Below are 27,840 nucleotides of genomic sequence, written 5' to 3' on the forward strand. Positions count from 1 at the left end.
TTGAGGCAGTTTCCCGAGGTCGTCGCTTCAGGGTGTCGTCAGGAGCTCTTGGCAAGACCAAGCCCGAGGGATACGTCCCCTGCTAGCTGGCTGTCGCTCAGCATTCAATCCCAACATTGCCGCCGTCTCAAGCCTCAAAACAATGTTGGCGCATGCTCATTCTGCGTCTCTAGAGATGCTCCGCGTCACCATTTGTGCTGTCATCGTGACCATTGTCGTGCTCGCGTTCCTGCTCCGGCTTCGCATCTGGCTCCGCCTCCGGTTCCGCTTTCTCGGCTTCCAGAAGCCGCTCCCGTTCTCGTTCTTCCTCATACGGCACGCTTCCCTTCAACCAAACCGGCGTCTGGTAGTCGGTCATGAGGTCGTTGGCAATGAATGTATCGAAATGCGGGAAGACTTTTTGGAAGTCATCGAAGAACCAGATGCCACAGCTGACCTTGTGTAGAGTTGCCTGCAGCTTCATACCGACACGCATGTTATGTTGGATGTTCTGCTCGATGAGGAAGACATACTCTTCATGCTCTGTATTCTTCGCCGTGGACTGCTGGGCTTCGATTTGTGCGCGCTCGTCGGGGGTGAGATCTTCAGGTGGGCCAGCTGGGTCGGTCCAGGGGATGGCGCGGACTACGCCAACGGGACGGTAGTCTTTGCAGTCGGTCTTGTACATCTTGAGGCACTCCTTGCTGGGTGGGATGATGTGGGTGATTTCGAAGCCGGCGAATTCCTTCGTTTGGACAACGCTTAAGCCGTCGTTAGGGTCTGTGAGCTGTCCTTGATACTCGTCCCAGATATTCTCGGGAGCGGCGCCAGCCATGGCGTAGGACATGATCTGAGATGCGATATCTGGCGTGAAGCCAACGAAGTTCCACTCATCGTCCCTCTCAGGACCCCAGTATGTCTTGCCATCGTAGTTGCGAGAGTACGAGCCTTCGAGAAGCGTTGAGCAGGCAATGTTGAAGTCACCTGGAAGTTGACGTCCAGCTTCAGCGCAAGCGCACAGCTCGTCGGTAGCTTGGCGGCAGAAGTTGCGAGTCTCAAGCACTTCGGTTCGGTACTCTTGACATACATCATGCTGGAGGAGGTAGTCCATGAAGCGCTCTAGAGTGGTTGTTACCTCGACGGTCTTGTCTCGTGTGTCGAGACCCCAGATGTCGATTGCTCGTCGAGATAGGAAAGCTTTTGCGCATCCGAGGAAGTCGACTTCGTACAGGGCGTTCTCAGATCCGACGTCGTATTTGTCAGTTCCGATTGAGACTTGAGATAGAGCTACGGCCAGTTCTTCCTTGCTCATCTCCTTCTTCTGGACCTCATCAACTGTTTGGAACATATTCGGGCTGACATCTAGCCCTCCGTATGCTAGATACTTGTAGAAGATGTCTCGACGAGTGGGAGTGAGCTTTCGTGTTCTCTCAAATCTCTGGATCGCTGTAAGAATCCGTTCGATGAATGGTATGTCTTGTGCATAGAGTTCCTGCTCTTCGGCATGGACTTCGGGTGTGACCGGAGGATCTGCGAACCACTCCTCATAGCCTGTTGGGGCGTTCAGACCACGCTTGCTTTTGGGCTTCGAGCGCTTTTTCTTGCGCTTGCTGGCGGGTTGATTTGTGACTGTCATCTCCTCGCCGCGCTCCTCCTCGTCCTCTCCCTCCTCGTCCTCGTGGCTGTGGCTGGCGAGCTCGCTGTGAGGTGGCTGCACAGGTTGGAGAGCCTCAGATCCATTAAATTGTGGATGGGTCTGGTGGTTGCTGGACTGTGTGCCCTCCCGTCCGCCTTCAACAGGAGAGTTGGGGACCGCCATCGCGAGCTACTCGAGGAGTTGACTTAGATTGCAAGGTTATTGAGATTCAGATTCGAGGGCGGGCTGGCTGTCGAGCGAAATTCGAGGTGTGATGGCGAGCGTATCACGGCGCAGAAATGGGCGGTACAGAGACGGGTCATTTGAAGGCACAGGTAAAACTTTTGGCGTGACCTTTATAGTTGGTCGACCGGGCCAGTAGTCACCGCCGCCAGTGCAAGCGCGACTGGGTAGCAAACACTTCACTCACACTGGCTTGCGACATGCTTTATTTCATCTTGAGGCATGCCCCATTTCCTTGCTTTCACCTTTTCGACTCAATCGGCATCGATGATTCCGAAGCTGGTTTTCGTGTTATTTGACGATTACAGAAGATCCATGTATGACCAATACATGAGCTCGTCGTCGTCAATAAGGCTGAAAGGAGGGCAACTCGTCCTAACTGCATTCGATCTAGCCAAAGTCTATCCACAATGACATAGCCCAGATCTTGAACTCTTGTCGCAATATCAGCTTGACCTTTCCTCGCATTTGATTGACGTTCGCTAGAGCCATCAGAGATTCGATGCTCAACTTCAAGATTCTTAGATGAGGCCACTTGCTCCAGGCTAGCCGTGACCGGCACCCAGTACCAAGTCTGCCAAGGTAAAGATGATGCGTTCTCCGCTAGTGCCAACCCGCCGGACTTGAAACGATCGCCTATCTGCCTTGTTACCACCTGAAATAATCGCACACCCTTCTCCTCTTCCCACAATCCTGCTCACCTGTCTAGCATATCGAACCAACATCTCGAATGGCGAACCAACAAGACTCCGTACCCTTCCAGCATGGCGCCGCGGGACAGTACGTCTTTACCCAGCCTCCAACCCATCTACAACCACTAATCCACGTCTTACAGCGAAGGCCTAACCTCCAACGCCTCCGGCACCATCCTAACGAAACCTTGCACCGAAGCCGAGATCGCCTTCTACGAATCGGCTGCCAGCGACCCAGCCCACTCCGACTTCTATGCGCACATGCCCACCTTCCTCGGTGCGCTCCGTCCCGCTGCTGATCAAGCTGGCTTGTCGAAGTTGCTGCACGGGAGTGATGGTGTGGGGACCGTGCCTGCCGGTCAGGAGGACAGTAAAGAGGAGAGTGCGGCTGGCAAAGAGCAGGGTCCTGCCTCTGCCGGAGATCAAGCCATCCCACTCGCGCCTGGCGAGGAGTGGACACCATCCGGCGGCAAGAAATTGAGCACAGGTCTAGCGATCTGTCTCGAGAACACGGCTAGCGGATGCACTAAGCCATGCGTGCTGGACATCAAGCTCGGTGCGCGGCTATGGGATGACGATGCGCCACTTGCGAAACGCCAGAAATTGGATGAAGTGGCTAGTTCGTCTACAAGTGGCAGTCTGGGCTTTCGGGTCGCGGGCATGAAGGTCTATGTCGGTACGGAGGCGGAGGCGCAGAAGCTTCGGCCGGAAGAGGATGGATTTGTGAAGGAAAAGGACGGATACAAAACCTACGACAAATTCTATGGAAGGCAGTTCAAGGGCGAGGACGATGTCACGAAGGCTTTTGAGGCGTACCTGCCTAGTACAGGCAGCAAGTACCGCGAAGAGGTACGGAAGCGCTTTATTCGCGAGCTAGAAAGCGTGGAATATGTGCTCGAGAACACGGAGAGCCGGATGTACAGCGCGAGTCTGCTCTTTGTGTACGAAGGTGACGAGCAAGCGCTGGCGAAGGCGCTGGAGTATGACAAGAAGCTGGACGAGGAGGGCGACGATGATGAAGGTGAGGCTGATGGACCAAAGGACGAGAACGATGAGGACATCGAGCCGAAAGTGCATGATCTGAAGCTGATTGATTTCGCTCATGCAAGATGGGCCAAGGGTGAAGGGAGGGATGAGAACGCTTTAAGAGGCGTGAAGAACTGCTTGAAGATTATGCGGGCTGTTGTGGGCTAATTCCTTTACCGAAGGTATGATTGGCCATGCGTGCAGCATGTCTGCTAGGAGACAGTCGAGCACATAGAGGATGGGCAAAATTCAATTGTGTGTGTTCCGGTGTTTTTGCATGCGAGCTGTCGCTCAATCGTTAAGTAGTGACCAACTGCGATATGAGCATGGCAACTCCGTTCTAAAGAGTGCCTTCAGGACCTGTCGCCGCCTTAATATGAGGAGGTTCTAGTCCTTCAAGCCAAGAACACCCTCCGGCCAGCCAGCCCAAACCAGCGCACGATCGGGGACTCGACCAGCGACGGGACTCAGAAGACTGATCTTGCCTCGTGCATCGTCCACATCCACCACGTACAGGAACCCCATGACCGAAGAGTCCCTGATTGTCTCCTGTTCTGCTTCCGGAGCACAATTCATAACGGCGAACAAACAGCCTCGCATGGCGGGCTGAGGCGCTGTGATCCGCTCAAAGATCTGAGATGCTGGTAGAGGTACTGCACTCCCGTTGCTTGTGACTGCTGGCGCGTCTGGAGCAAAGTCTCCTGGCAGGAACTCATCGTCGTCGGGAGCAGTAGTCGCGTTCGAAGAACCCGCAAGAGCACCTGCTGCGAATGTGCCGAGACGCTGCCACACCGTCAAGGTAGCGAAGTCAATCGTCTGTTGACGTGGTTGCAGGGCTATGCCATTCGACAGTCTTGGGTTGCCATAGAAATACGTGCGTATCTGGCCTGTTCGGAATGCCGTCATGTAGGTGCTGTCGCGGTCGACACAGCCCTCGGACTTTGTGAGCTTGACCACGGATATCGTTGGTGAGCAGGAGTTGCTGGTCGCGGACATGGACACCGGCTGGTTGTCATAACGTCGGCTGACTTCAGAGTACAGCCTTTCAGAGCCGATGCACGCGATGTAGTTTATGGAGAACTCAGAGACGACGTGCGCAAGGAGGTCGGCGTTCAGCACGCCAGAACTACCTAATACACTGGGTGTGTCGACTACCACGCCGCCCTCCCGAGCCTCAGGGTCTTGCGAGATTCGCCCAGTCACTGACAATGCTAGTCGCGAGACCTGGGTCTTGTAGACCTTGCTATCCTTGTGGAAGGGGTCGTCGCTGCCATAGAAATAGACGAGAGGGAGCTTGACGGGAATGGCACCATTGGGACCACTCATGGGAGCCGTGCCCCAGCCCTCCTCAACATCGATCATGGACTTGAACACCGTTGCGGTCATTGTGCCAGGGACACTCATGACGCCTTCTTTGACGTTGAGATTGACCACCACAGGCGACCGCTGCGCCCGAACAGCATAGCCTGCGAGTACTTTTGCTAACGTCGTCTTCCCTGCACCTTCAGGTCCAATGATGAGAAGTCTAGGTCCCTCCTTGCCGACTGCTTTCGCTTGCTGTCGTATCGAGTCGAGTGCGAAGTGGACGTTGACGTACTCGGTCATAGGCGTCTCCTGTGCGACGTAGTCGCTCTGGACGGCATCTCCGCTGACCTCGAATCGGCATCCTTCCCACGTGTAGATAGCAGCCTTCGTGCCGGTGAAGGAGTAGACATTGCCGACGACGAGCTCAGTGCCGAACAACTCTGCTGAGCCTGAGAGTATCTGCAAAAGTCAGCGTCTGGTTTGTAGGGTTGAGGCACTCCTTGAGCGTACTTTGACCTGGATGTATTTTCCTGCGGCCACTTCGAAGCGCCATTCCGACTCTTTGTCGAGATTATGCTGAGTCACTTCAGACTGAGCGACTTCTTCAGGCTCCGATAACCCCAGACCCGGTAACGACATCGCTCCATTCTGAAGATGAGAATTGAGCAGAGAGACTCGATGGCTGTTTGAAGCGCACATGGTCAACTTCGCGGTGGAGACTTGTGAAGCTTGGCATTCAGGCACGCGAAATCGAAATCGAAGGCGCGTACCTCGATATCACGATGTTTCTTACCCTTGTAAATCTCGATCAGAGGGAAAGCACTACGGAGCATGCGACCCTTCACGAAATGTCCAAGACCAGTAAGCGCTGCTGATGAGACTACATTCACAATGACGAGATCCGCGACTTCACTAATGAGCTTCACCGCTCCACCTGACTCTCAAGTCACTTACTGATCTAACTCCCATGTCCTCCATGTTCTGCCTTTCCACATCCCTTTCACAAAATCACTTGGCCCGTAGCCCTGATTCCATCCTTCACCTTCCGAGCGCTCGTAAGAAATTCGCCAGAAGATCGAACCATCATAACAAGCTCGGAGGTCATCACGCCAAACTCGGCCATCTTTTTGAAGAAGCAGCCAGGTTGTGGACCATTCCATCCACGAGAAACACCAACCAAAAGGATCCCATGAGCAGCGGTTCTTCTGCCATAGTCTCCACGTCTCTTCTGCACTCAGTCCGCCCACACCATCAACATCAAAGTATGCGAACATCTCGTTGAATCTGTCATCGTTGAAGTCCCCATCGAAGGTATAGATCCCACTGTCTGAACCGTGCTTTGACTTGTTGCCTGTGTCGAAGTAGATGCGAAAGAAGGGATCTGGGAACCAACTGTGACCAAGTCGCGTTGGATACGAGAAGAAGAAAGGTATTAGCAGGGAACCAATGGACCATACGAGCCCGAATCCGAGCTCTCGAAAGCCTTGGTAGATCTGATGTGGCCATATGATCCCATCGCAATCCCGATCCCAGAAGAGCACGTGCTTCTGGAGCATAGACAATGGTCGCTGTGGATGGCGAGCCTCGTGTTCTGCTAGTGTCTGCTGCTCTCGGGAGAGTCGAGCCTTTTCTGAAACGCCGTTTGAAGTATTCGAGCCTTCAGTCCACTTCCGGACATTCTGGTAATCCATCTGGCGCGTTTGTTTGGCGGGTTAAAAGAACATACCACAGCGGGGCAGTTCCGGCGACCTCGTGGGGTACTGGGCCACGTCCACCTTTGTCCTCTTCGGTACCTGTTTCGTGAGAACAATTGCAGTCGCTTGATAATGCCGCGGCTGGCGGAGAGAGCTTTCGAGCAGGTCGGTGAATGCTATGATGACGACGAGCCGAAGTCCCAACAATCCACTCTGAGAAGCGTCACATGAAAAAAGGCGTGCACGCCCGAGCCATGCAAACGGACCCACTAACCGTTGGATGATAAGCGAGCAATGACCAACGCCTTCTGAAACCGCAGAGAGACCTCTAAATGATCCGTGTCGAATTCATATGACACTCATACAACCAAAGGACTCGTCGAGCAGAGATTTGTCCCCTGCCAGCGGCTCTGACAGTCTGCAACCGCAGATTTTGGGCAGCAGCGTCACACTTGGCAGCCGCGCCTGCCGGATATACGCCCGATGACTACTGATGGCGAACTTGCGTCAAGCCATCCAGGGGATGAGCACGAGACTCCTGAGTTGTACGGCATCCCATTTTATTGCGTGTCTGTGACCTGATTTTGCGCTTCACAAGCATTCATGACTAACCAATCTGCCCCTTCCCTACAGTCAGGCCCATACCTCGGCTCTCACCACTCTCAAGGCCCGTATAGCTCAGCACTATGACCTGGCATCCACATACTACTACAGCTTATGGGGACAGCATATTCACCATGGTCTCTTCACCAACGGGGCGACCACCAAAGAGGCCGCTCAGGGCAACCTGATCGATTTTATGCTCGAGTTTTCGGAGTTCCCAAAATCTGGAGCAACAGTTCTTGATGTCGGTTGTGGTCTTGGAGGCACGTGTCGATATCTCGCGCAGCGAAGGGGCTCAACAGTGACCGGAATCACTATATCCGAGCAACAGATCGGGCTGGCGAGGAAGATCACCGGTCAAGATGCGGCAGCTGAAGAGCCTCAATCAAGCAACGGAGATTTCACCAGCAAGGGATCTACCATGAATGGAAGCATTGATGAAACCCCTGCTCCAGTATCACAGGATGCCCTCGCCTCGACGCCGTTTCTGCACTATGGCTCAGAGGGAGGCCAAGTCCGCTTCCTCCACCTCGACGCCGAGCAGATGAGCAAACACCTACCTCCAGCAACCTATACACACGTCTGGGTCACAGAAGCACTCTCCCACATCCCCAACAAAGCGTTATTCTTCAAATCAGCATTCGACCTCCTCAAGCCCGCAACTTCTGCCCAACCCAGCCGTCTGATCATCGCAGACTGGTTCCGCGGACCGCCTGAGTCCTTCACCTTAGCCGATGACGCAGCAGCATCCTCATTGACGCCAGCACAACTCTCCACAGTCGCTCAAATCGAAGACGGCATGCTCCTCCCCGAACTCCCCTCGGTGCAATCCTACATCGCCCACGCCCTCGCTGCAGGATTTACTCTCATGCGAGCCCCTCCACCCTCGACCCATTTGACATCGTTTACCTCTACGGACAACTATACCGCCACGTTGCAGAACCCAATCGACATCTCCCCACACGTGGCCGCCACATGGGACATCAGCTGGTCGTTAGTCTCCTCGCCATCGCTGTGGGCGTATGCGATCAGTCAGGGACGCGATGGGCTCAGCTTCCTGCAGAGTTTCCGCGCGATGAGGAGAGGGTATAAGGAGGGATCGTTGAGGTACGGTGTTGTGGTCTTTGAGAAGCCTGTTGCGGAAGCCTAGTCTATGTTGCAAAGAACCGACCCCATCGAACTGGAGCTCGTGCGCCAAGGACAGATCAGATGCGAGGTTGCGAAATGTTGGAAAAAGGTGTCCATCTCCTCGAAGCAAACATGGGTGCTGGTCAGGAGAAGGACTCACGAAGTGCTCCCGAAGAGTCAAGACTTTCAATAGGCGCCAAAAAAATATGGAAGACAATACTTCCTCGCGCGGCACTTCTCAAGACCGGGTGACCAAGGTCGGCCCATTTAGCTAAGCCGGTTGACAAGATCGAGGTATCATGGGTACACATTTACTACCGCCTTCACACCGACCCCGTACCAGCGCTCATACCTGGAGTCCATCCTGATGACTTGCAAGCTGCGTGACAACTCCGCGAAGAGCACTGCAGCTCCTGCGCCCGCTTTTCGCAATACTTTCACATCATGCCCGTTCATCCGGTCTGACGAACGTCCTGCACCAGGCCGGATGACGAAACCCTCTGATATGAGCGCCTTCCTCTTCCATTGCCTCTTCCGAACTCCAAACAAGCAACGGCGGCAGGAGCACACACCATCGTTCTTTCCTGCTCATCAAGCCTTCTTGACGACGCCACAAGCGGCAGGTGCCTGACTCGTACCTTCCACTGATGTTCATCTTGTCAACCGGCCTGGGCAATGTTTTTCGCGAGACCGGATGACAAGATCTTTTCGAAACTGGGATCTCCCCTCCTCCTCACGTCTCCCCATCAGGTCTCAACAGATCGAGTACGAAATATGACTCCCGGCTGTGGAAAAGCTGCTGGTTGCTGTTGGAAAGCGTAAGAAGCTGGCCTCTATTTGATGGTCACGAAGCGCTCCTGATTACCCGTCCACGTGGAACGCATATAGTTGCCGAAGGCGAAGATGAAACTTCCTGTATTTCCATCCGCTGGCGTCAGCCTTCGATGTGTGCGCCGTCTCTTCTATCTATGCCCGCTCGCGTCTTCATCGAATCTCGTTGAGAGACACAGAAAGGGACAGATCGGCTACAGACGCATTGGCGAATCAATTGAGGATCGAGCGGGATGGGGAGTACGGTCACCATACAGGTTGGCGGCAGCGTGCGCCTGAGCCGAGCCTGAGCGTTTGTGAGATATTAACATTTTTGCAATCCAGGCGGACAAGTATCGAGAACAGTTGGAAACAACGTTACGCCCTCGCTATGCAAACACAGAGTATGATGAGACCCTACTCCTCATCTGACTCAACTTCGGCTGTGCGCTCGTGAAAGTCGCGTCCTTCGAACGTCTCGTTGATGATCCCGGCGCGAATGGTCCAGTCGCCGAAATGCTCACCCTTATTCCTCTCTTTCGCGTATCTTGAGAGCAGATCCTTCATGATCTCAAGAATCTCCTCTTCCATTATCGAACTTCGGTACAGCTTGTTCAGCCGTTGACCATGGTAACCACCGCCCAAGTAGAGGTTGCTGCAAAAGTCAGTATGTGAGTAATGGCGGGGAAGGGGGTCAAGCTTACTATGCGCCATAGGCCTTGCCTACGAAGGCCGCCTCTGCAACCCAAGGGCGAGCACAACCATTGGGACAACCAGTCATGCGGAACACGATGCTATCCTGGGCGAGTCCGTTCTCCTCGAGGCAGCCTTCTAGCTTGGTGATGAGCTCCGGCAAATATCGCTCTGACTCAGCCATTGCGAGGCCACATGTTGGGAAAGCCACGCATGCCGAACTCGACTGACGTAGACCCGAAAATTGGGTATTGTCGAGTTTGTACTTCTTCATTAGCTCGGCAACGCGGGGCTTGTCCGCGTCCTGTACGTTCGAAATGATCACATGCTGATTTCCAGTGAGCCTAAATTCGCCGACGTTAAGTTTAGCGAGTTCTCGAAGACCGGTCCGCATCGCGAAATCAGCAGTATCCTCGACACGGCCGTTCTCAATGAAGAACGTGAAATGATTGAGTCCTTTCTCATCTTTCTGCCAGCCGAAGGTGTCGATATTAGAGATGAATTTGAATGGCGCAGGGGCTTCGAATCTGATGTTCAGGGGATCCAGCAACTCCTGCACCTTGGATTTGTAGACTTCGTTGCCCATGTCATCCATAGTGTACTTGAGGCGAGCATGCTTTCGGTTCTTGCGGTCGCCGTTGTCACGCTGGACCAGCATGATCTTCTCGCATACCAGGTGAGCTGCCTCCGCAGGCACATACCCCATCATGTACCCGGTCCGTGGGTAGGTCTTCTTGTTATTGTGAGTGACACCCATGCCACCGCCAGCTAGGATGTTGAAACCCTTTAGGTTCTTGGTCTTTTCATCACGAATGGCGATGAGGCCGATGTCATGCGCATAGACATCGGTATCATTGTGCGGCGGAATAGCGATCGTGATCTTGAACTTCCGTGGCAGGTACGTTGGGCCGTACAGAGGCTCAAAATCCTGGACAGCGTCTCCAGCGACCTGTGTCTTTTCCCCTGTGCTGTCGTCTTTCAGCCAAATCTCGTGGTAGGCTGTAGTCGATGGCAGCAAGTGATCGGAGATCTTCTTTGAGACAGCATGAACTTGTGCATGGTACTCGGACTGGGTTGGCAAACTGGAACACATGACATTGCGGTTGACGTCGCCGCAAGCCGCAATGGTTGTCATCAATGCCTTGTTGATCGCTTGCATGGCAGGACGTAGTCTGGATTTGATGACACCATGAAACTGGAAGGTCTGTCGCGTGGTGAGCTTCATGGTTTCGTTACCCATACCAGAGGCGATTGCATCCATTTGCAGCCACTGGTCGGGAGTAGCAACACCACCATTCAGCCGGCAGCGAATCATGAACGAGTAAGCAGGCTCGAGGCCTTGAGCCTTACGTTCATCGCGCAGATCTCGGTCGTCTTGCATGTAGGTACCGTGGAACTTTGTCAATTGCTGATCGGGAGCTGAAATAGCGCCGGTCGAAGTGTCTTCCAGTCCCTCCTTAATTGTCCCACGCAGGAAATTGGAGGCAATTTTGATGTCCTCGTTGGTGATCGGCGGCGGTTCCTCAGGCAAGCCTTCGACGTTGGCCACGTCGAGCGCTTGCCACAGCTTCGGTTCCCAGTCCTGATACCCGGTCTGGAAACCATCAGGATCCTGATCGTCGCCCATTCCGATCACCACGAGCTCTTTACCGCCTAGAGTCCGAATGCGCTTGTCCAAGTCGATGCCTGGCTTGTTGTAATACACCTTATCTTCCTTTCGAGGCCAGTAATGGCTATCTCCAAGTGCGAAAACGGAGAAGTGAATGTTGGAAAGATCCAGATCGTTCGCGTCTTTGATGGCCTCCCAAAATGCACGTCCGTTTTGTGGGAACTCTCCTTGCCCAGCGGTGCTCGTGATGAGGACAACGTTTTCTTCTCCAGGCAGATCTTCGAGCGGAAAATCCTCCATCGCAAAGACCATTGTCTTAAGACCACGAGCTTTACCTCGTCGTCCAAGCCGCTTGGCGAGTCCCTCCGCATTGCCGTTGTCAGAGGCAAATAGAATGGTCAGAGGAGCACCGAAAAGTCCTTCCAACATGGTCTCGTATGCATCTTTGGCTTTCCGCTTCTGTAATTTCCGCACCTCCGACCCGTATGACTCGGAAAGGTTAGCAGCAAATTGAGGGTGTCTATTCATGAGCTGTGTGAGCTGATTGTCCCGTCGTAAGAAGGCTTCAAGCTCCTGCTTGATGCGTTCTGAGTCGAGCGAGAATGTTGGCTCGCCCTTCACCTCGTTGGCTGGGTTCCATCGGTATAACGGCCAGTAGCCCATGTCGATAGCTTTCTTGGTCTCCTGCAAAACAGTTACGGGAGAATCGTCTTCCTTAGTGTAAGGAAGATAAGCCAGGATAACGGCAGGACCATCGTATCTGTCTGCTTCGATCATTGCCTCGAGGACCTGAGTGTAGGAGCCGTACACGGCCACTGACGCAACATACGCGTTACCAAAATTCATTGCGTACAAGCCGATGTCCTTTTTCCTGCGATTAGCGTCGGCCTTGGATCGCTCCGAGTATGGCTCGGAGTCTATGATGAGCATGTTGACATTCGCACCAGAAGCAAGAACGTGATGCACACCAGAGTTTCCTAAGTCATAGGCCCAGGCATCGGAACCAATAAGCCATTGTGATTCCTTGTAGAAAAGGCTCTTGTGATCGAGCAGAGACGTAGCCAGGCGTGACCCGTCGTTGGAGAGCCGAGCGATCACTTCTGATGCATATTCATTGGCCTTCAAAGGATCGTTGGCGTTCAGAACCCACCTTGAGAGCCATTGCTTAGGCGACTCTGTGATGAATTCTTTGCTAGAAGCAGCATTTTCGGCCTCTTGTAGGAATTTGCGGCGGTGTTCAATACGCGCTATCAGCGATCCGAAACCATACTCAGGGCTGGCAGCCAGCTTGGCAGAGACTCCTGCATTCTGGCGGCCCTTTTGGTTTGCGACATGTAGGCGCGACGAGAATAGCTGATTCAGAATTTTCAGATATGCATCTTCCAGCCCAGGCTGCTCAACCGGAGTATTGTCGATGACGGGATCAATTTCGTTGCCAATGCTGAGGTTCTGAATCGCAGTGACTGTGGCCTGAGAATGACCACGTCTTCGCGAGTGTTTCCGTGGGGTAGATGCAGGAGCGAGGTTCTGGAAGATGCCACGGAGTGCTTGCGTGGCTGTTGTGGCATCGATGCGACCGAGCCTGTACTGCACGAGCTGAATATTGCTGTTGCCGCCGGCAGCCGGACTTAGACTGGAGAGCAGATCCAAGAAAGACGGTCCCCACTTTGTCGTCTTCCGTCGGATCTGTTCAAGCACGGCGATCTTCTTGATACTCGAAGGAATCGAATCCAGCAAGACTGTGCTTCCAAGCCAGGGTCGATAAAGGCGCGCGGTTATGATGCCGACGTTGCTTAGGTCGACAGGCACGTCGTCACTGTCAAGTACGTCGACAAACACACCGGTAGAGCCGAAAATGAAAAGCGCTGCTTCGGTGTCCGGAGGTCCCGAATACTCTATGGCGGCATACGATCGGCCAGTAAGCCGAGCTATCACCGTCCATATCTCGGTCGCCATATTGAACACGTCAGTGGCACCGACCGGCCGCGACACGGGAGTCTCGACTGTGGTAGCAAGAGAAGAAGCCATCGCGTCATCTGAGCTGCTGTCTCGACGAGAAGAAATCGTCGAGGAGATGTCGGTGGTACCATTCGTGGACGAGGTTGTATTGCCATTCGAGGCAAGGGCTGTCTGAGGAGAAACGGGTTGTCGGTTGGCACTTGGCAGGCCAAAATCTGTCAGCGTCGCGGTCCTTCCGTCCTTAACATACAAGGCGTCCTCCACGGCTTCACTGTGCACAGCTCTTGAACGTCCATCGCCAAGCAGGGCCTCAACCAATTCCCGGCTCTCTGCTGCAATTGGGCTGTCCTGGAGCGAATTCGAAGGATCGAAGAAGTGTACGACGCCCTTTCCGCTTCTGCTAGCAAGTGCATGCGCCGCCAGGGCGATATCTTGTGCTTCTTGCAATGTCTCGGACTGGAGGAATGTGAAACCGCACTGTCGTATGGAACTGATCTCTGAAAAGTCTGGCTGGGTTGCGTTCAAAGCAACATGTAGAACCACTGGGTACTGGGCAAGCTTGTATAGGTGGGGGATCGACTCGATCAGTATTGAGGACGCAGCCGTGGCTGCAAGTGTCTTGCCCTCTTTAAGAGGCTCGTAGGCAGACAACAGAGGGTCGGCATTCTGGCGAACGAACTGTACCTCTGGCAGAAGACCGGCATGATTCTTCGCCTTAGTCGAGGCGAACCGGGAGAGATGGCGGCCGAAATCTGAGGGCGTGTTCAACGAGGACTGAACAGATAGTACAACGTCGCTCGCTATATATGCTACCCTGGCCACTGCACTATGTCAGTCGAGCTGTCGATTTAGAGTGGTATGATGTGACTTACCAGCCTCTGTGGGCGATGTGATGTTCGCCATTGTGAGCCGCCACACGGTACTGCAGAACAACGAGAGGACCACTGGCGAGGGAGAAGGAAAGCAGCTAGAGGCGTAGAGTACAAGGAAAGAACCTACCCAGCGATTTCTTACCTTCTCGAATGTATCATTCGCCTCTCCGCACTCGGAATCCTCGCCGCAATGCAGACTCGAGCAGACTCTGCTCCACTGGCACCGAGAACGAGTCGATGATGGTCACGAATTTCATCTTGATTTCATTGGAGAACGATGGCGCCATCGACATATTTTTGCCTTGCAGCGGCAGCCGGCGCGCCGATAGCCGGTCTCTGTTTCCCCTAGAACTCAGCTAGTGGGCAGGCCGTGGACACGAGTCCTGGGTGGTTTTCGTGACCAGGCCTTCGTAATTGAACTCGAGGTCCGGCCGGACGCTGAAAGCCTCTTGTCTGTTCGCTGTTTGAGTCGTTCGGTTTGAGATGAGGCTTACTTGAGCGTCGAAACATCAGGAATGTTACGTCGAGAGATTCTGGCTGGGGCGGACCCTGTAGATTTGACACCTGGGTGAATTTGGGGGTTACGGGCAGGCCGTGAATTGGAGAGAACGCCTGGCTCTTGCCCCCAACGTATCTAAAACCCGTTAACTCCACCACCCCCCTACGAACTACACTGCATTCGATGTTGTCTGATCTTGTGTGCTAGTGAGATGTTGTACAAGCAAGTCGAGGCACCGAGTGCCTGAGGAGATTTGAATGTCGGTTTCGTCATGGATACATACTCCTTCGCAACTTCACGGCAGCTCGACTTCCCGGTCTTTGTGAAGATGTGAGTCTTGGAGTGCGGCCTTCGAGCAAAAGACATGTATAGAGCGAGGCTGTACTGACTTACAGGCAGATCAAATCTGACCGGCAAGCAAAGAGTCATCCCACAGTCGACACTGCTTCGCCATCCAGAAATTAAGTACGTGGGTTCGGTGCAGAATCCTCTGTCGGAATTATATGTAACGGCACAACTCTGGGCAGACTCGAAACCGCTCGGGGTGCCCACCCAGACTGCTCACACCTTCTTCAAGGGCGAGAGAAGTTGGAACCAATGGCTGGAGCTGCCAGTCAGCATCAGGCACTTGCCTGCGTCGGCGCAACTGGCACTAACGGTATGGGACCTAAACCCACTCCCCAAGGATGGACGACTGGACCATAGTATACCGTTTGGCGGCACTACAATCTCGCTCTTCGATGATCAAGGCACTCTTCGCAGAGGTCATCAGAAGTGTAAGCTCTATCGAACAAAGGAAGCCGATGGCCGCACGCCGTCGATCACGCCTCATATTCCTGCACCAAGACGGCCACGAAGAAACGAAGCACCTGAGTTGGCTAATCCAGAGGAAGCGGAATTGGACAGGCTACAGAAGCTTTTCAAGAAGCATGAGATGGGCGAGATCCAGTCAAATGAGTGGCTTGATCAGCTGGTCTTTAAGAAAGTCGCCGAGAAGACCGCGGCCGTAGATGAGGCTGCTCGTAAACGAGCCAATCTCAGAAAAGCCGCGAAGAGGCGGGCGCAGAAAGCAATGGACCTGTCAAATGGCAAGGCGCCTGGAAAGGTCGATTCTGACGACGAATTCGAATCCGAAGATGAGATCGATGCAGAGGAGCGCTTTGCACTTCATATTGATTTGCCTAGATGGGATTTCCCTGTGGTATTTGCAGACCATGAATACGACATTCCACGCTCAATACGAGATTTTCAGAGCATGGCTCCTGGCTCGGGATCGTCGACAAAGGCGCCGCCAGAAGTCAGATTCGGACCGGGCATTGCAGGTCTGAACGGTACGCTTGACGATGAAGACTATCCCGTCATTCGATTCTTTGACCCAGAGCAGTTCCAACGTGAAAATCCTTGCGAGACAAAGCATCGAAGACTAGTGAGAAGTGAACGTAACGCCCAGCCTGACACCGACATGAAGCCCAATGCGAAGCTGAGAGATGAGCTCAACGATATCCTTGCGTACGGACCAACACAAGACCTTAGTGCACAAGAGAAGGATGTCTTATGGACATTCCGGCGGCATCTCAGCCGCGATAAGCGAGCGCTTACAAAGGTCGTCAAGGCCACGGATTGGAGCAATCCAAAGGAAGCACAAGCACTGACAGACCTCATCCCTAAGTGGGCTGAGATCGATGTCGATGCTGCATTGGAGCTCCTTGGACCGACAGTGGATAGTCCGGTTGTCAGAGCATACGCGGTCGACCGGCTCAGGAAAGCCGATGACAATGAGCTTCAGCTGTATCTCCTGCAACTAGTTCAGGCCCTGAAGTTCGAGACTCACGAAGCTGACAGTGAAGGCCTCTCTTCCAGTTCGCTGGCCAAGTTTCTCATCGACCGTGCCGCTGGTAATTTCAACCTGGGCAATTTCCTGCACTGGTTCCTGATGGTCGAGTGCGACGATCGCGGCCTTGATGCCAACGCCTCAGATCGCAAATTGTTCGCGCGTGTCGAGTACCACTTCATGCTGGAGCTAGAAGCTCGCGACCCACAGCAACGCAAGATCCTCCTCAAGCAAGCTGAGATGGTCGCCGTGCTGCAGAAGATCGCCAAAGACATCCGATTTGGCCGAGACAACCGTATCAACAAGATCGAGCGCCTCAAGAAGTTCCTCGCCGATCCGAAGAACGACCTGGCAACACTACCCACACCCATCCCACTACCACTTGCACCCGAATACATCGTCACAGGAATAATCCCTGAAGAAGCCAACGTCTTCAAATCCTCCCTCTCACCACTCCTTATCACCTTCAAAGTCCAGCCAGTAGCACCAGCCACCACACCATCAACGATAGCGACGCCCACTCCCGCGCACCCCTCCAAATACGCCATAATCTTCAAGACCGGCGATGACCTCCGCCAAGACCAACTCGTGATCCAGATCATCACCCTGATCGACTCCCTCCTGCTCAAGGAAAACCTCGACCTCAAATTAACCCCATACCGCATCCTCGCCACCTCCCCCATCTCCGGAGCGATGCAGTACATCTCGCCCTCCATCGCGCTCTCGGCCATCAGCACCCGCTACCGCGGCTCTGTCACAGCCTACCTCCAACAGCACAACCCTGACCCGAACGCGCCACTGGGGATCCGGAAAGAGTGTCTCGACAACTACATCAAGTCCTGCGCCGGATACTGCGTCATCACATACATCCTAGGCGTCGGCGATCGGCATCTCGATAATCTGCTCCTCCAGCCGAACGGAAAGTTCTTTCACATCGACTTTGGGTTCATTCTAGGACGGGACCCGAAACCCTTCGCCCCGCTGGTCAAGCTCGCGAAGGAGATGCTAGAGGGCATGGGTGGGAACACGAGCACAGAGCAGTACAAGCAGTTCCGCCAGTATTGCTTCACCGCCTACACGGCGCTGCGCAAGAACTCCTCTCTCGTGCTGAACCTGTTCAGCTTGATGGTGCAGAGTTCGGTGCAGGACGTGCGGCTGGCGGAGGAGACGACGGGATTGCAGCAGAGAAATGCGGCAGCGGGCGAGCCAGGAGCAGTGGGTGGTGGCGGTGGGTATGGAGGCGCGGTAGGGAAGGTCAGGGAGAGGTTCCATTTGGATGTGAGCGAGGAAGAGGCTTTGAGAATTCTGGATCAGACGCTGAGTGATGGGGCCAACGCGTTCTTTGGGGTGGTGAATGATCGGGTGCATGAGTTTGTGCAGGGTTGGAGGGCTTGACAGCTGGATAGGTATGTTGAGCCTCGCACTGTAGTCTTTCGTGCGACAAGATGAACCTGATCCTACTGCATAAGGCGATCTATGTGCAGAGCTCGGCCGAGGGTTTCTTGCATCTCGGTCGTTTCTGCTCTATGCGCTGCTGCTGACAAGCTATTGGCCTCTGTCGTGCCCAAAGACTGACCTGATTCCCTTAGGTCGCGATGCCAAACATGTTGTGGTCATCCGCGACCCTACGCTTGAACAGTCCCAGATCAGCGATCAAGGCCTCCATCTCAGCCTGCATCTCTTCATCGTGCGCATGAGCAGCCTCATCTTCACTGTCAATGCATTCACTGTGGAATCCCTCGTCCTCCCATATCAGATCGGGGGTTGTGGATCTTGATTTCCTTGCTTTGCTCTCACGTTTTCGCTCGGCCGGCTCTTCCCTGTCTACATTGATACGGATAGGGTTCTTCAGCTCCTCAAGGACAAGCTTGAGATGTATAGCCTGAGCCTCCTTCTCCTCCTCTAGCTGCCGGACCTTGGATTCGGAAATAGCTAGCTTCTCCTCCATGATTTGCAGCATGCCTTCGTATTTGTTGGTGAATTCTCGTATCTTGTCGTTTTGTGCATCGGCGCTGTCCTGCATGGCTTGGACAAGAGGTGCGCTCGCCTGTCCTTGGTGCTGGTCCAGAGTCCATCGCAATGTGCGTATCGTTTCCGCCATTTCGGCGATCTGAGCATCTTTCTCGGCTGATGAGACATGGTCCTGGTTGACCACAGCTTTCGTGCGGATGCGTTTGGCCTGATCAGCATAGCGCAATGTTGAGAGTGTCTCGTCGTAGTCCGAGGGCGCAATGCAGGCAATCATGGCTGTCTTCGAGTTCCCACCGAGAGAGTCCTTGAGAAGCCATGTGAGTATCGAGTCTCGGTATGGGACTATGTCGCGGGCTTTTCTTGTTCGCACCTGGCTCGTGGATCTGCTAGTGCCGCTATGACTCTGCCCAGGGTTGTGAGTGACTTGTTGATGTTCCCTCCTTCCCGCAGCCGCTGGCCGGTAGCCTCAGTAGCTTTCGCTCTTTCCGAACCAGCTAGATCGACAAGTCTGATACGCGCAAGCCGCTCGGTGGTCTCGTCTGTGCGGTAGTCGTGATGTATCTGCTTGAGCATAATTGTGAAGACAGCATGTGACCGTGATGAGGTATCGTTCATCTTCGTAGAAGCGACCGTACGTGAACTGTCACCCATGCGCATGTATTTCAGGATCTCGCTATAATTCTTGACTTGCATCTCAGTCAGGTCTTTGACATATGGCCCTTCTGTTGGCGACTCTCGGATCTTCAAGTAGTGTGGAGGGTCGGTTCGTGGTTGAAACAGGTCGCGAACGTGCTCGTTGTAAACTTCGAAATACGACACTCGCACGCTATAGCTGATGTTGGCGCTCTCGTTGGCCTCTATCCGCTGGAACAAATCCTCACAGGTACGCGGGATTAGACCAGGGTTATCAGGGCTTCCCATCATGGTGTATGATTTGCCTGAGCCAGTCTGTCCATATGCGAAGATGCAGGTGTGGTAGCCCTCGAAGTTGTGGTCCAAGAACTCTTCGCCCAAGGAGTTGTAGACATGCTCCTGGGTCGCATAGTGCTCGTCGCCTTTACAATGTGACCAGAACGAATGATCGAAATTGAAGTTCTTCTCCTCAACAATCTTGCGGCTCTGAGTTTTGCTGTTGGCAGGGTCTGACGAGGTCGGCACGAGTAAGGTCGTCGATTGTGTGTCTGGGTTCATTTCAATCAGGCATTGTGCCCCTCTGTCCCGCTCTAGATCCGTGTCAGCATGTCGGTCTACAGACTGCCGTGCGACTCACCTCGTGGTAGGAAGTCCCGCACTCTCACCACCACCTTCACGTTACCGCCGGGCGTCATGCTTTCCGGTGGCGGAGTTGCGACTGTTACCGGTGTCCTCGACCGCAGCGATGGGGTTGACGCAGATGATGTGATGGGCGTTCTCGGTCTGTCGTCGCCAGCGAAGCCGCGAGGCGGCGCCATCACGTCGCACAGCAGGTCAATACAGTCGTCCAATACAAGCTGATATCGATACTGGAGAGCTGTATACATCAAAACGATTTCATTTGGGCTCTCATCGGTGCTCGCTTCTCACGGTTCCACTCGAGACATGAGACCAGGCAGCATTCGAGGTAGTCGCGCCATGGCAGACCCCGCCGGTAGCGCTTGCTCCTAAATTTGTTGACTCTGGTTCGAAAGAGGAAAGAGAAGTGACGTCGGTAGTGGTTGCCAGGGTGCGGCTATCTTTTCCGACAGGGCTGCACCCTCCTGCAGTGGGTTGCTCCTGCATGGACGTAAATAACACGCGTTGAGTCTCTTGCAATGAGCAACGTACTTGCAATTTCTACGCCTGACAGAGATCTCGCACACCAGCTAGACTCTATCGTCATCCGATCCCCCCCAGGAGGTAGCATTCGAGATGGAGACCTAGCAGAAGTATCTCACTGAGCATTTCAGCTCGGTCTGTTGCCTGAAACGTGTCGGGGCAAAAATGCGCTCTACGATGATTTCCCCAGCGCTCGTACAGCCGACACGAGCTTCAAGCATAGCCAAGCACGAGGTCGGGACGTCAGGAATGGTCCATGGCGCGCCTGCGCGGGACCTTGAACGTCCAAGTTTGGTGCGAGATGGGCCGGGATGTATGAAGGACATATTACTGCCGCAATCGTAGGAGAGAAGTGCTTTTGGTGCTCGAACGCTTCTTCAGCACTGCATCAGGAACGTGAAACAGATGGCCCGTGGCACACGACGTACTGCAGAGGTCTCCCCAGCATGCCGAAACACTCTAAGCAAGACTCCATCTTCGAGCCTGGGCGCGAACTCGGACGAAAAACAAGCCAAACGATCACGCGTCTGGCACCCCAAGACTCGCACTGGATGCAATTCTTGTGTGAGTCTCGCACTATGCTCGACGAGTTGACATGAATCCGGATGACACGCCAATCTGTCCTAGACCATGGAATTGATTGTCTGAAAAGCCGCTGACCAGCGGCCACATTCTGATCATTGAAGAAGCGATATCAACCGCCCTTTCATCTGCACACTTGCAGAGTAGCTATAATTTGTCTGTGAATCGAAACTAACGGTTTGTACTAGAAAAAGCGCAGAGTGAAGTGCAGCGAAGAACGACCTGTTTGTCGCAAGTGCAACATCGGCAATCGCCAATGCTACTACGCGACTCCTGTCGCGGTCCTCTTCGAACCGTCAGGGCCATTGTTGCCGCCAGCCGAGCACAACGAGAAGCGCGCCTTCCAGTTCTTTCGAGAGAAGAGCACAAGCGTTTTCCTGGGCTATGGCGAGCACACCAGAATGTCAAGCCTATCCACGATCAATCGATATCTGTGGACAGTGATCTATCCTCAATGTGCAGCCACGGAGGACTCCATTCGGCATATGATCATCGCCGTCTCTTCCAAACACGAGCAACGACTACAACAGAGCACCGGCGTGGACGACACAGCTTTTCTCGAGTTGCTAGAAGCCAAGCACTATAGCGCAGCACTTTCGACATTCAGTCACCAGCCGATGGACAGCCCTGAAGTTCTCGTGCTCTTGGCTGCCATGTTCATGGTCTACGACTGCTTGACCGACAACGCACAACAGACGGGTCAGGGTCTGCATGTAAGTTCTTCTGAACTGCCTCGCGGAAAGATGTGCTTACAACCCGCCAGCATCTGGTCATGGCTATGAACATCCTCTACGAACGAGCCGACTCTCCGACTCCCAGCAAGTCTGATATTCTGGATCGATATGCCCAAGTTATGCTTACGCGAATGGAATGTCTCTGCGCGCTCTTCCTGGAACCCACCACACCCGTAGACGACTCCAATGTGACGACCGAACCACCCGAGCCAATCCTGCCACCAGTACTATCGAGTTTGCAGCAAGCTCAAGCGCTGTTCTTCGGCATCTGCCGCTATCGACATGGCTACTCGTCCCGCATGGGAGCTTGGACATCAGCAAATGCCCACTTCTGGCACGTGAGGAAATTGTTGCTACGCTGGAGCGATCTGATCGTGGCGTACAGAATGCGCATGAGCCGCGAAGACAAGGTCGAATACCAACGTGCGGCTGCCATGGCTTTCCAGTTCAGCACGATATTTGCGGCGTTCATATATTCTGTCCGAACAGACTTCCACGTAATGGGACGGCAATTGCGACCGAAGGAGGTATTGCTGAAGGCCGCGGACAGAGTAACTATGCTTATCGAATTCCCGGATAGGTACATGCAACTAGTGAAGGGCGCATGTCCAGGTGGTTGGGATCCAGGCCGCGATGCAGATCCGTTCAATGTCGGGCTGTGGCCAGCTGCCGAAGTGTTAAGCACGACAGAAGAAGGCGCGATAGTCGAATTTGGCTTTCACTGAGCATACCTGTACCGCAATCGACGGCTTCTTTCACGGCTGTCACGCTGCGCCTAGTTTCCGAGCCCGGTCCTTAGCAATGCCACACATAGCCTGGATGGCATCAACCTTTTCCTGCCTCACGTCCCCTCGCGCAATGCGCCGCTCCATATCCTCCATGACCACAGGCCGTGGTCTCCCATTCACAAATGTGACGTACTTCAGCCCCGGAAATGCTTCCTCATACGCCTCATTCAGCGCCTTCAGCTTGCTCGCAATCTCCGCGTCGTCACCTCCACTGCCCGCGCCTTTTGCCGACTCAGCAGCCTTCATAGCCGCCTGCTCCGCTCGGCTCATTGCGCTGTCGACCTTCTTTTCCCCTAGGCGGGGATGCGCGCCCAGGATGTCGATTAGCCATTTCTGGTCGGATTCGAGATTTGAGTTCAGAAGGGTGGTGAACTGGGTGCCGACGAAGTCGATCAGGTCTGCGTAGCTGGCGAAGTGCTGTTCGGCGATTGCGGTGACGGACAGGGTGTGTAGTTGGGTGCTGGGCTCGAAGAGGAGGTCGAGGACTTGGGCGCGAGAAGTGGCGTCTAGGTTAGGGAGTTGTGATGTTGGTGGGAGGGTTGGGGGTGCGGTCGAGGCCATTTGGTGGTTCGGGACGGATTGACTGCACAGACTTGGTGGATTGTCTATTTGTTTGTGCTTCGCAGCTAGCAGATGGTATAGTGATACCACCTTCGTAATAGTCAGTAGAAGTTATGGGTAAAATGTCTCTTAATGGTTCAGCACACAGACAGATAGTGGTCGTGGTGGTTGGATCGCGCTCTCGCACTCTGTATCGAACTACTTATGGACGGCCCTGCTGTCTAACTTCTCGTATCATTCAAGTGTCCTCCGTGCTATGTGCTGTGTAGTCCGATAACCATTAGATAGCGGGGCACGGCGGAATGCGATACTGCTTGGCAGTCCTCGGGTGAGCCATCGCCAATGCGGCTGTGGCTGGCCCCCAGTCCCTGCAGGACATCGGGTCGTCTTGCGCAAGACTCGGAACAGTAATAGCTGCATTCACCACGAACAGCAGCACCTGCGAAAGCATTGCTGTTCCATACAGGTCGTTAGTGAGACAAGATGATGCTCACCTGCCGCTGTCTGAGGCCTAACATAGCGCACGCACGAGCGATGCAAGGAACCTGGCCCGTCCATGCGCCATCCTCGGTAGATCTTGAAAGGGATCTGTGCATGACAATTTCGAAGATCTGACACTTACTTCATATGCCGATGAGCACTGGTATCATGGATGTTCTAGCACGTTCAGGCCTCGCGGCCGGTAGCACACATCGCAGGTCAAGCATCTAGGTAGGCATGTTATGAGACGGCCACTCGGTATCTAGCCGCATGGCTCTTCAGTTCATGAAAGTTGACGTGATTCTTCTTGTCCGAATCGTGGGCAAAAAAGTCAAAAACGGAAATGAGAACAGGGGTAAGCCGAGCAAACTAGCCCTTTTGAAGCGCAGAATCCAGGCCCGATCGTGCCCCTGAAAGATGAAACCCTCACTGGTAATAAGCTCCTAAGCTGCATCAGTGATGGTGCAAAGATCGGAGCTTGTTCAGAGATGCTGCCTCCAATCGCTGGCGGTGGACGAGCGCCTCTGTGGACGTGAATTTGGCTTTTTGGTCATGGACGAGCCCCCCATGCTGCTTGCCGGGTAGAGAGGAGTGAAGTGGATGCGCAGTTCACCATCAAGGGACGTTTTCTGTTGTTGCTTCGCTCTTTTGATATCGCTCGAGCATGTGTTGCGTCCCCTCAATCTGAGCCCTTCGCTGTTCGTGTAACATGCGATGAGTTTGGAGGGCTTGGAGACCCCGGCGGTCGTCGAAGCCCACCAGGCTTCGATAGCTGAGCCAACAGGATGGTAAGTTTGAATGGGCATTTCTAGTCGTAGAATCGCGAGTTCCTGCTAACAGCCGACTCAAGGTTCCTGTTGAAGTACGCAGAGGGTAGCCGGGACACGATTGAGGTCTACAAAAGGGGAACCGGTGGTGTCAGCGAGGCCCGCGATGCCATCGAAAGCTACCCGGACAAGTCACCACTATACGGCATGGTGCAACATAGGAGGAGGAAAGTCATCGTGAAATATGTGCCAGACGGCACTTCTCGTCTGCTCCTAGGTCAGTGACTTTCGCCTCGCTCGATGATGAGTGTGTACTGACTTCCATCAAGTGCGCGTCAAGATTCAATTTCAGGCAGTGCCGGACGCTTTTCCTCACGATGTAGTATTCGAGATCACAACCGCCACCGGGCTGAACGATTCGGCGCTGGGTATGCACACTATGCTCGCGCCTTCGATCGGCTCAGTAACATCGTCATCTTCATCCTTGCGAAAGGAGCGCCTGAAAGACATCACAGAGGATGCGGAGGAAGGTGGGATTGCTAAGAAAGAGACCACACATGGACTTGCACCAGAAGTCGCGACACAATCTCATGTTCCAGTTGCTATACCAACTCACAGACAAGAGGCGCCAACAGTGCAGCCACAAGAGGACATGCTGGACGATCTCCCGGCAAGCGCACTGCGCGCAAAGGCCCTTCTTGCCATGCGCAATTCCCCAGAAATCGACGTCACAGACCACGACGAGCAAGAGTCACGAGCGCGATCAGAGACGCCACTGAAGCACGCCTTGTCAGATGCCTCGCGAGAGCAGAAGCCATCAGCATACACCTCGGCCTCTCCACCCATTCTCCCACCGATTGTGCCTGTGAGCACAGACTTCGACAAGGCTCTTCCTGCGCCGCCAGCTACTGAAGATGTCGCTCCACAGCAGTCAGCGAAAGCCTTGCCAGTCGAGGAGTTCGTAGCACATCAGCCGCCTGCGCGGTCAACAACAGCACCAGACCTTAAGCACTCTCCACATTTGACAGCCGGAGAATCGGAAAGCATCAGCCTGTGGAGCAGTGAGGTCGCTCAATTTGTACCGCAGCCGAAGAAAAAGAAACTTGGTCCTCGTCCACACGTAGAGCCGCCAGGGCGACCTCGCACTTCAGGAGCCTCCGACAACAATGTTCGCACAAGAACAACAGCGGGCTTGCCGAACACTGTCAAAGTTGCCACGGATCGTGCAAGGATGCCAATGTCGTTACGACCAAGCTCGCAGCAGTCCTCCAAAAGCGTACCGGGACGCTTTCCATCGTCGCAGTCTGTCACCAATCATCCGCCGATGCCATCACCTACACATATTCCACATTTCCAGCGTCCAGAAAGCAGATCAGTGGTTGGGAGAACCCCGTCTATGACTTCCGAAATGAGCGTCAATGCTACACCTGAGAAGATCCGGCTGATGAAAGCTCTGCAGATGCGGAAGCGCAACATGCTCGCAACTCAGCGGTCGTCCCTGAGTCCGATGCTGCCGGCTGAGCACTCACCACAAGGCCAGAATGGATATCTGCCGGACTCTAACGGTGGCACACCTACACCCACTACTTTCGCATCGGAGCGAGCTGAAGAATCTTCATTTACAAGCCGGGAGGAGCCCGAGAATCGACGTGGATCGCTCTCGTCCGATACCAGCTCCTCCATCACCCCGAAAGCGGATGAATCAGAGAAGCCGAAACCAAAAGCTGTCAAGCCCGAAAAGCGAGAGGATCGTAGTCGGCTCGCCGCGCCTCCCATAGCAGAGGTCGATAGCGATGATGAGATTTCGAATTCGACTCAGGACAACCAAGTAGATTCGTTTCCTGCGCCACCTCGATCACCGGTCCCGCCTGCCTCACCAGGACCACCTGCGAAGGATACGATTCCCCGCAAACCTGTTGCTGCTACGGCGGCGCAGTCGACTCCGTCTCCTTCAGATCACTCGCCATCGAGGCCCGCGAATCCCAAACGTCTCAGTATGAGCAATGTGGCGTCTAGGGTCAAGAAAGGCCTCTCAATACCTCAGCCATTGCAGACCACAAACTCCGCTGATGTCTCAGGTGATTCCGATGCCGAGTCCTTCATGGATGAATTGGAGAATGCGACCGTCCAGGAGGCAAAGCCAGTCATAGTCGCACGAACGCCGGTCACTCCAGTCATGTCCGCACCAGCAATTTTCAGGGACGGCAATCGCAACGGTACGAACGGTTTTCAGCCTCGGTCCTCGAGCGCAAACTACATCCAAGAAAGATCGCAGGCCTTGGGAAGCCGTAGCTCATCTGCTTTGAACAACTGGCCGCCCATGCCAAATGAACAGCAGGGTGCTCCACTAACAAAGAAATCATCACTGGGTACAGGCATCTCGAAAAGAATTAAGGCGCTGGAGGTCCTGTCAACTCGCGACTCAACGAGTCCGCCCCGACAACCTGTACGTGACATACCCTCAAAGAGGTCTGCGTTTGAGACTTTTATGAAGCGTTCGTCATTTGTGAAGCCAAACGCATCGACTGACAAGCCTCCTCCAAAGAAGGTACCCGAAACCATGCCTGTCGGACCCATTGCAACAAACGTTGGTCCCGCAGCGAGCGACCCTGCTGCCTTTGCGCCCCCAGCCAAGGGAGAGGCTGTGTCTGTGACAGCCCGCATCATTCGACGGGATGAGCACTTACCACCGTCGACAGCGCCAGGGGATCTCAATCTTCATCGAAGTCCCCTAATTGTCGAGCACGAACGGAAGAACATAGATGGTCGAGCCGTCAGCAGAGGACGTACTGCAGACCCACCTCGAAGTCCAGTCAAAGAGAAAGGCCGCTTCTCATTCTCGTCGTACCGGTCAATGACACAATCCGCATCGCAGCCGGCACGACTGAACACGGCAGATTCATCAAGCAAACTATCGTTGTCGAGCAGGGCAAAAATGCCAAGATCGATGAGTGATAATTCATCCCTGACGGAGGAAAAGAAAGGAGGGTCGCGGACGCACCGACTGATGAAGAGGGTGTCCAATCTCACAGGGCGCAAGAGTCAGAAGAATCTAGCAGCCAAATCGGAGGTCGACCTCCATCGCGAGCAGCATCCTGAGACCATTGACGAGAGAATGGAAGGCGACGACCGTACCGTGACTTCAAACAACGAAAGTCTATTACACGTCGTCGATATTGGGGACGTGAACGTCCAGTTCCCTGACACATTGCTCTGGAAGCGTCGCTTCATGCGTATTGATGATCAGGGATATCTCATTTTCTCACCTCCAGCGAACGACCCGAGCATACGGAACGTGAGCCGGAAATATCACCTTGCCGACATACGCACTCCGACGCTTCCGGACCTGGAACGCGAGCAGATGGCGTGGAGCGTGTTCCTCGATATGAGAGATGGCACTTGCATTCAATGCGCTTGCGAGAGCCGGGCTATGCAGCAGCAGGTCCTTCAAAGTGAGTCTCTATGCTTCGCTCGGTCATGTTACAGTTGGACTGATTATATCCGCAGTGCTTGTTGATGCTCACAGCGCCTACTCTCAGCTTTATGGTACATAATATTTTGGAAAAGCAGACAGACTATTGTAT

At 54.0% G+C, this 27,840-nt stretch overlaps 11 protein-coding genes across 11 annotated transcripts; 5 read left to right on the forward strand and 6 right to left on the reverse strand.

Moving 5' to 3' along the window:
- Positions 1-169: 169 nt before the first annotated feature.
- AB675_12110 (Argonaute-binding protein 1) lies at positions 170-1,798 on the reverse strand (the record flags this gene model as incomplete). Its single annotated transcript, XM_018141015.1, has 1 exon — positions 170-1,798. The coding sequence occupies one exon, from the start codon at positions 1,796-1,798 to the stop codon at positions 170-172; it is 1,629 nt and encodes a 542-aa protein (XP_017998416.1).
- A 790-nt stretch (positions 1,799-2,588) lies between these two features.
- AB675_12111 (Inositol polyphosphate multikinase) lies at positions 2,589-3,744 on the forward strand (the record flags this gene model as incomplete). Its single annotated transcript, XM_018141016.1, has 2 exons — positions 2,589-2,638; positions 2,694-3,744. 2 exons carry the CDS (start codon positions 2,589-2,591, stop codon positions 3,742-3,744), a joined length of 1,101 nt encoding a protein of 366 aa, XP_017998327.1.
- A 219-nt stretch (positions 3,745-3,963) lies between these two features.
- Positions 3,964-5,520, reverse strand: AB675_12112 (mRNA cleavage and polyadenylation factor clp1; the record flags this gene model as incomplete). The annotated part of the gene is made up of 2 exons (XM_018141017.1): positions 3,964-5,340; positions 5,392-5,520. The coding sequence occupies 2 exons, from the start codon at positions 5,518-5,520 to the stop codon at positions 3,964-3,966; spliced, it is 1,506 nt and encodes a 501-aa protein (XP_017998251.1).
- A 311-nt stretch (positions 5,521-5,831) lies between these two features.
- On the reverse strand, positions 5,832-6,572 carry AB675_12113 (putative peroxygenase 3; the record flags this gene model as incomplete). The annotated part of the gene is made up of 1 exon (XM_018141018.1): positions 5,832-6,572. One exon carries the CDS (start codon positions 6,570-6,572, stop codon positions 5,832-5,834), a length of 741 nt encoding a protein of 246 aa, XP_017998378.1.
- A 486-nt stretch (positions 6,573-7,058) lies between these two features.
- AB675_12114 (putative tocopherol O-methyltransferase, chloroplastic) lies at positions 7,059-8,328 on the forward strand (the record flags this gene model as incomplete). Its single annotated transcript, XM_018141019.1, has 2 exons — positions 7,059-7,144; positions 7,209-8,328. The coding sequence occupies 2 exons, from the start codon at positions 7,059-7,061 to the stop codon at positions 8,326-8,328; spliced, it is 1,206 nt and encodes a 401-aa protein (XP_017998364.1).
- Positions 8,329-9,533: 1,205 nt separating this feature from the next.
- Positions 9,534-14,280, reverse strand: AB675_12115 (Sulfite [NADPH] subunit beta; the record flags this gene model as incomplete). Its single annotated transcript, XM_018141020.1, has 3 exons — positions 9,534-9,771; positions 9,821-14,198; positions 14,250-14,280. 3 exons carry the CDS (start codon positions 14,278-14,280, stop codon positions 9,534-9,536), a joined length of 4,647 nt encoding a protein of 1,548 aa, XP_017998223.1.
- A 739-nt stretch (positions 14,281-15,019) lies between these two features.
- Positions 15,020-17,974, forward strand: AB675_12116 (Phosphatidylinositol 3-kinase catalytic subunit type 3; the record flags this gene model as incomplete). Its single annotated transcript, XM_018141021.1, has 2 exons — positions 15,020-15,078; positions 15,148-17,974. The coding sequence occupies 2 exons, from the start codon at positions 15,020-15,022 to the stop codon at positions 17,972-17,974; spliced, it is 2,886 nt and encodes a 961-aa protein (XP_017998350.1).
- Positions 17,975-18,164: 190 nt separating this feature from the next.
- Positions 18,165-20,001, reverse strand: AB675_12117 (Kinesin-like protein KIF1C; the record flags this gene model as incomplete). The annotated part of the gene is made up of 3 exons (XM_018141022.1): positions 18,165-19,003; positions 19,042-19,773; positions 19,821-20,001. 3 exons carry the CDS (start codon positions 19,999-20,001, stop codon positions 18,165-18,167), a joined length of 1,752 nt encoding a protein of 583 aa, XP_017998274.1.
- Positions 20,002-20,749: 748 nt separating this feature from the next.
- On the forward strand, positions 20,750-22,385 carry AB675_12118 (uncharacterized protein; the record flags this gene model as incomplete). The annotated part of the gene is made up of 3 exons (XM_018141023.1): positions 20,750-20,908; positions 21,115-21,639; positions 21,690-22,385. The coding sequence occupies 3 exons, from the start codon at positions 20,750-20,752 to the stop codon at positions 22,383-22,385; spliced, it is 1,380 nt and encodes a 459-aa protein (XP_017998382.1).
- A 39-nt stretch (positions 22,386-22,424) lies between these two features.
- Positions 22,425-23,009, reverse strand: AB675_12119 (putative allantoinase 1; the record flags this gene model as incomplete). Its single annotated transcript, XM_018141024.1, has 1 exon — positions 22,425-23,009. The coding sequence occupies one exon, from the start codon at positions 23,007-23,009 to the stop codon at positions 22,425-22,427; it is 585 nt and encodes a 194-aa protein (XP_017998419.1).
- A 1,194-nt stretch (positions 23,010-24,203) lies between these two features.
- AB675_12120 (uncharacterized protein) lies at positions 24,204-27,810 on the forward strand (the record flags this gene model as incomplete). The annotated part of the gene is made up of 4 exons (XM_018141026.1): positions 24,204-24,277; positions 24,340-24,533; positions 24,586-27,708; positions 27,764-27,810. 4 exons carry the CDS (start codon positions 24,204-24,206, stop codon positions 27,808-27,810), a joined length of 3,438 nt encoding a protein of 1,145 aa, XP_017998334.1.
- Between the last annotated feature and the right edge of the window lie 30 nt (positions 27,811-27,840).

Source organism: Cyphellophora attinorum (genome assembly GCF_001299255.1).
Source record: "Cyphellophora attinorum strain CBS 131958 chromosome Unknown Contig19, whole genome shotgun sequence".
NCBI lineage: Eukaryota > Fungi > Ascomycota > Eurotiomycetes > Chaetothyriales > Cyphellophoraceae > Cyphellophora > Cyphellophora attinorum.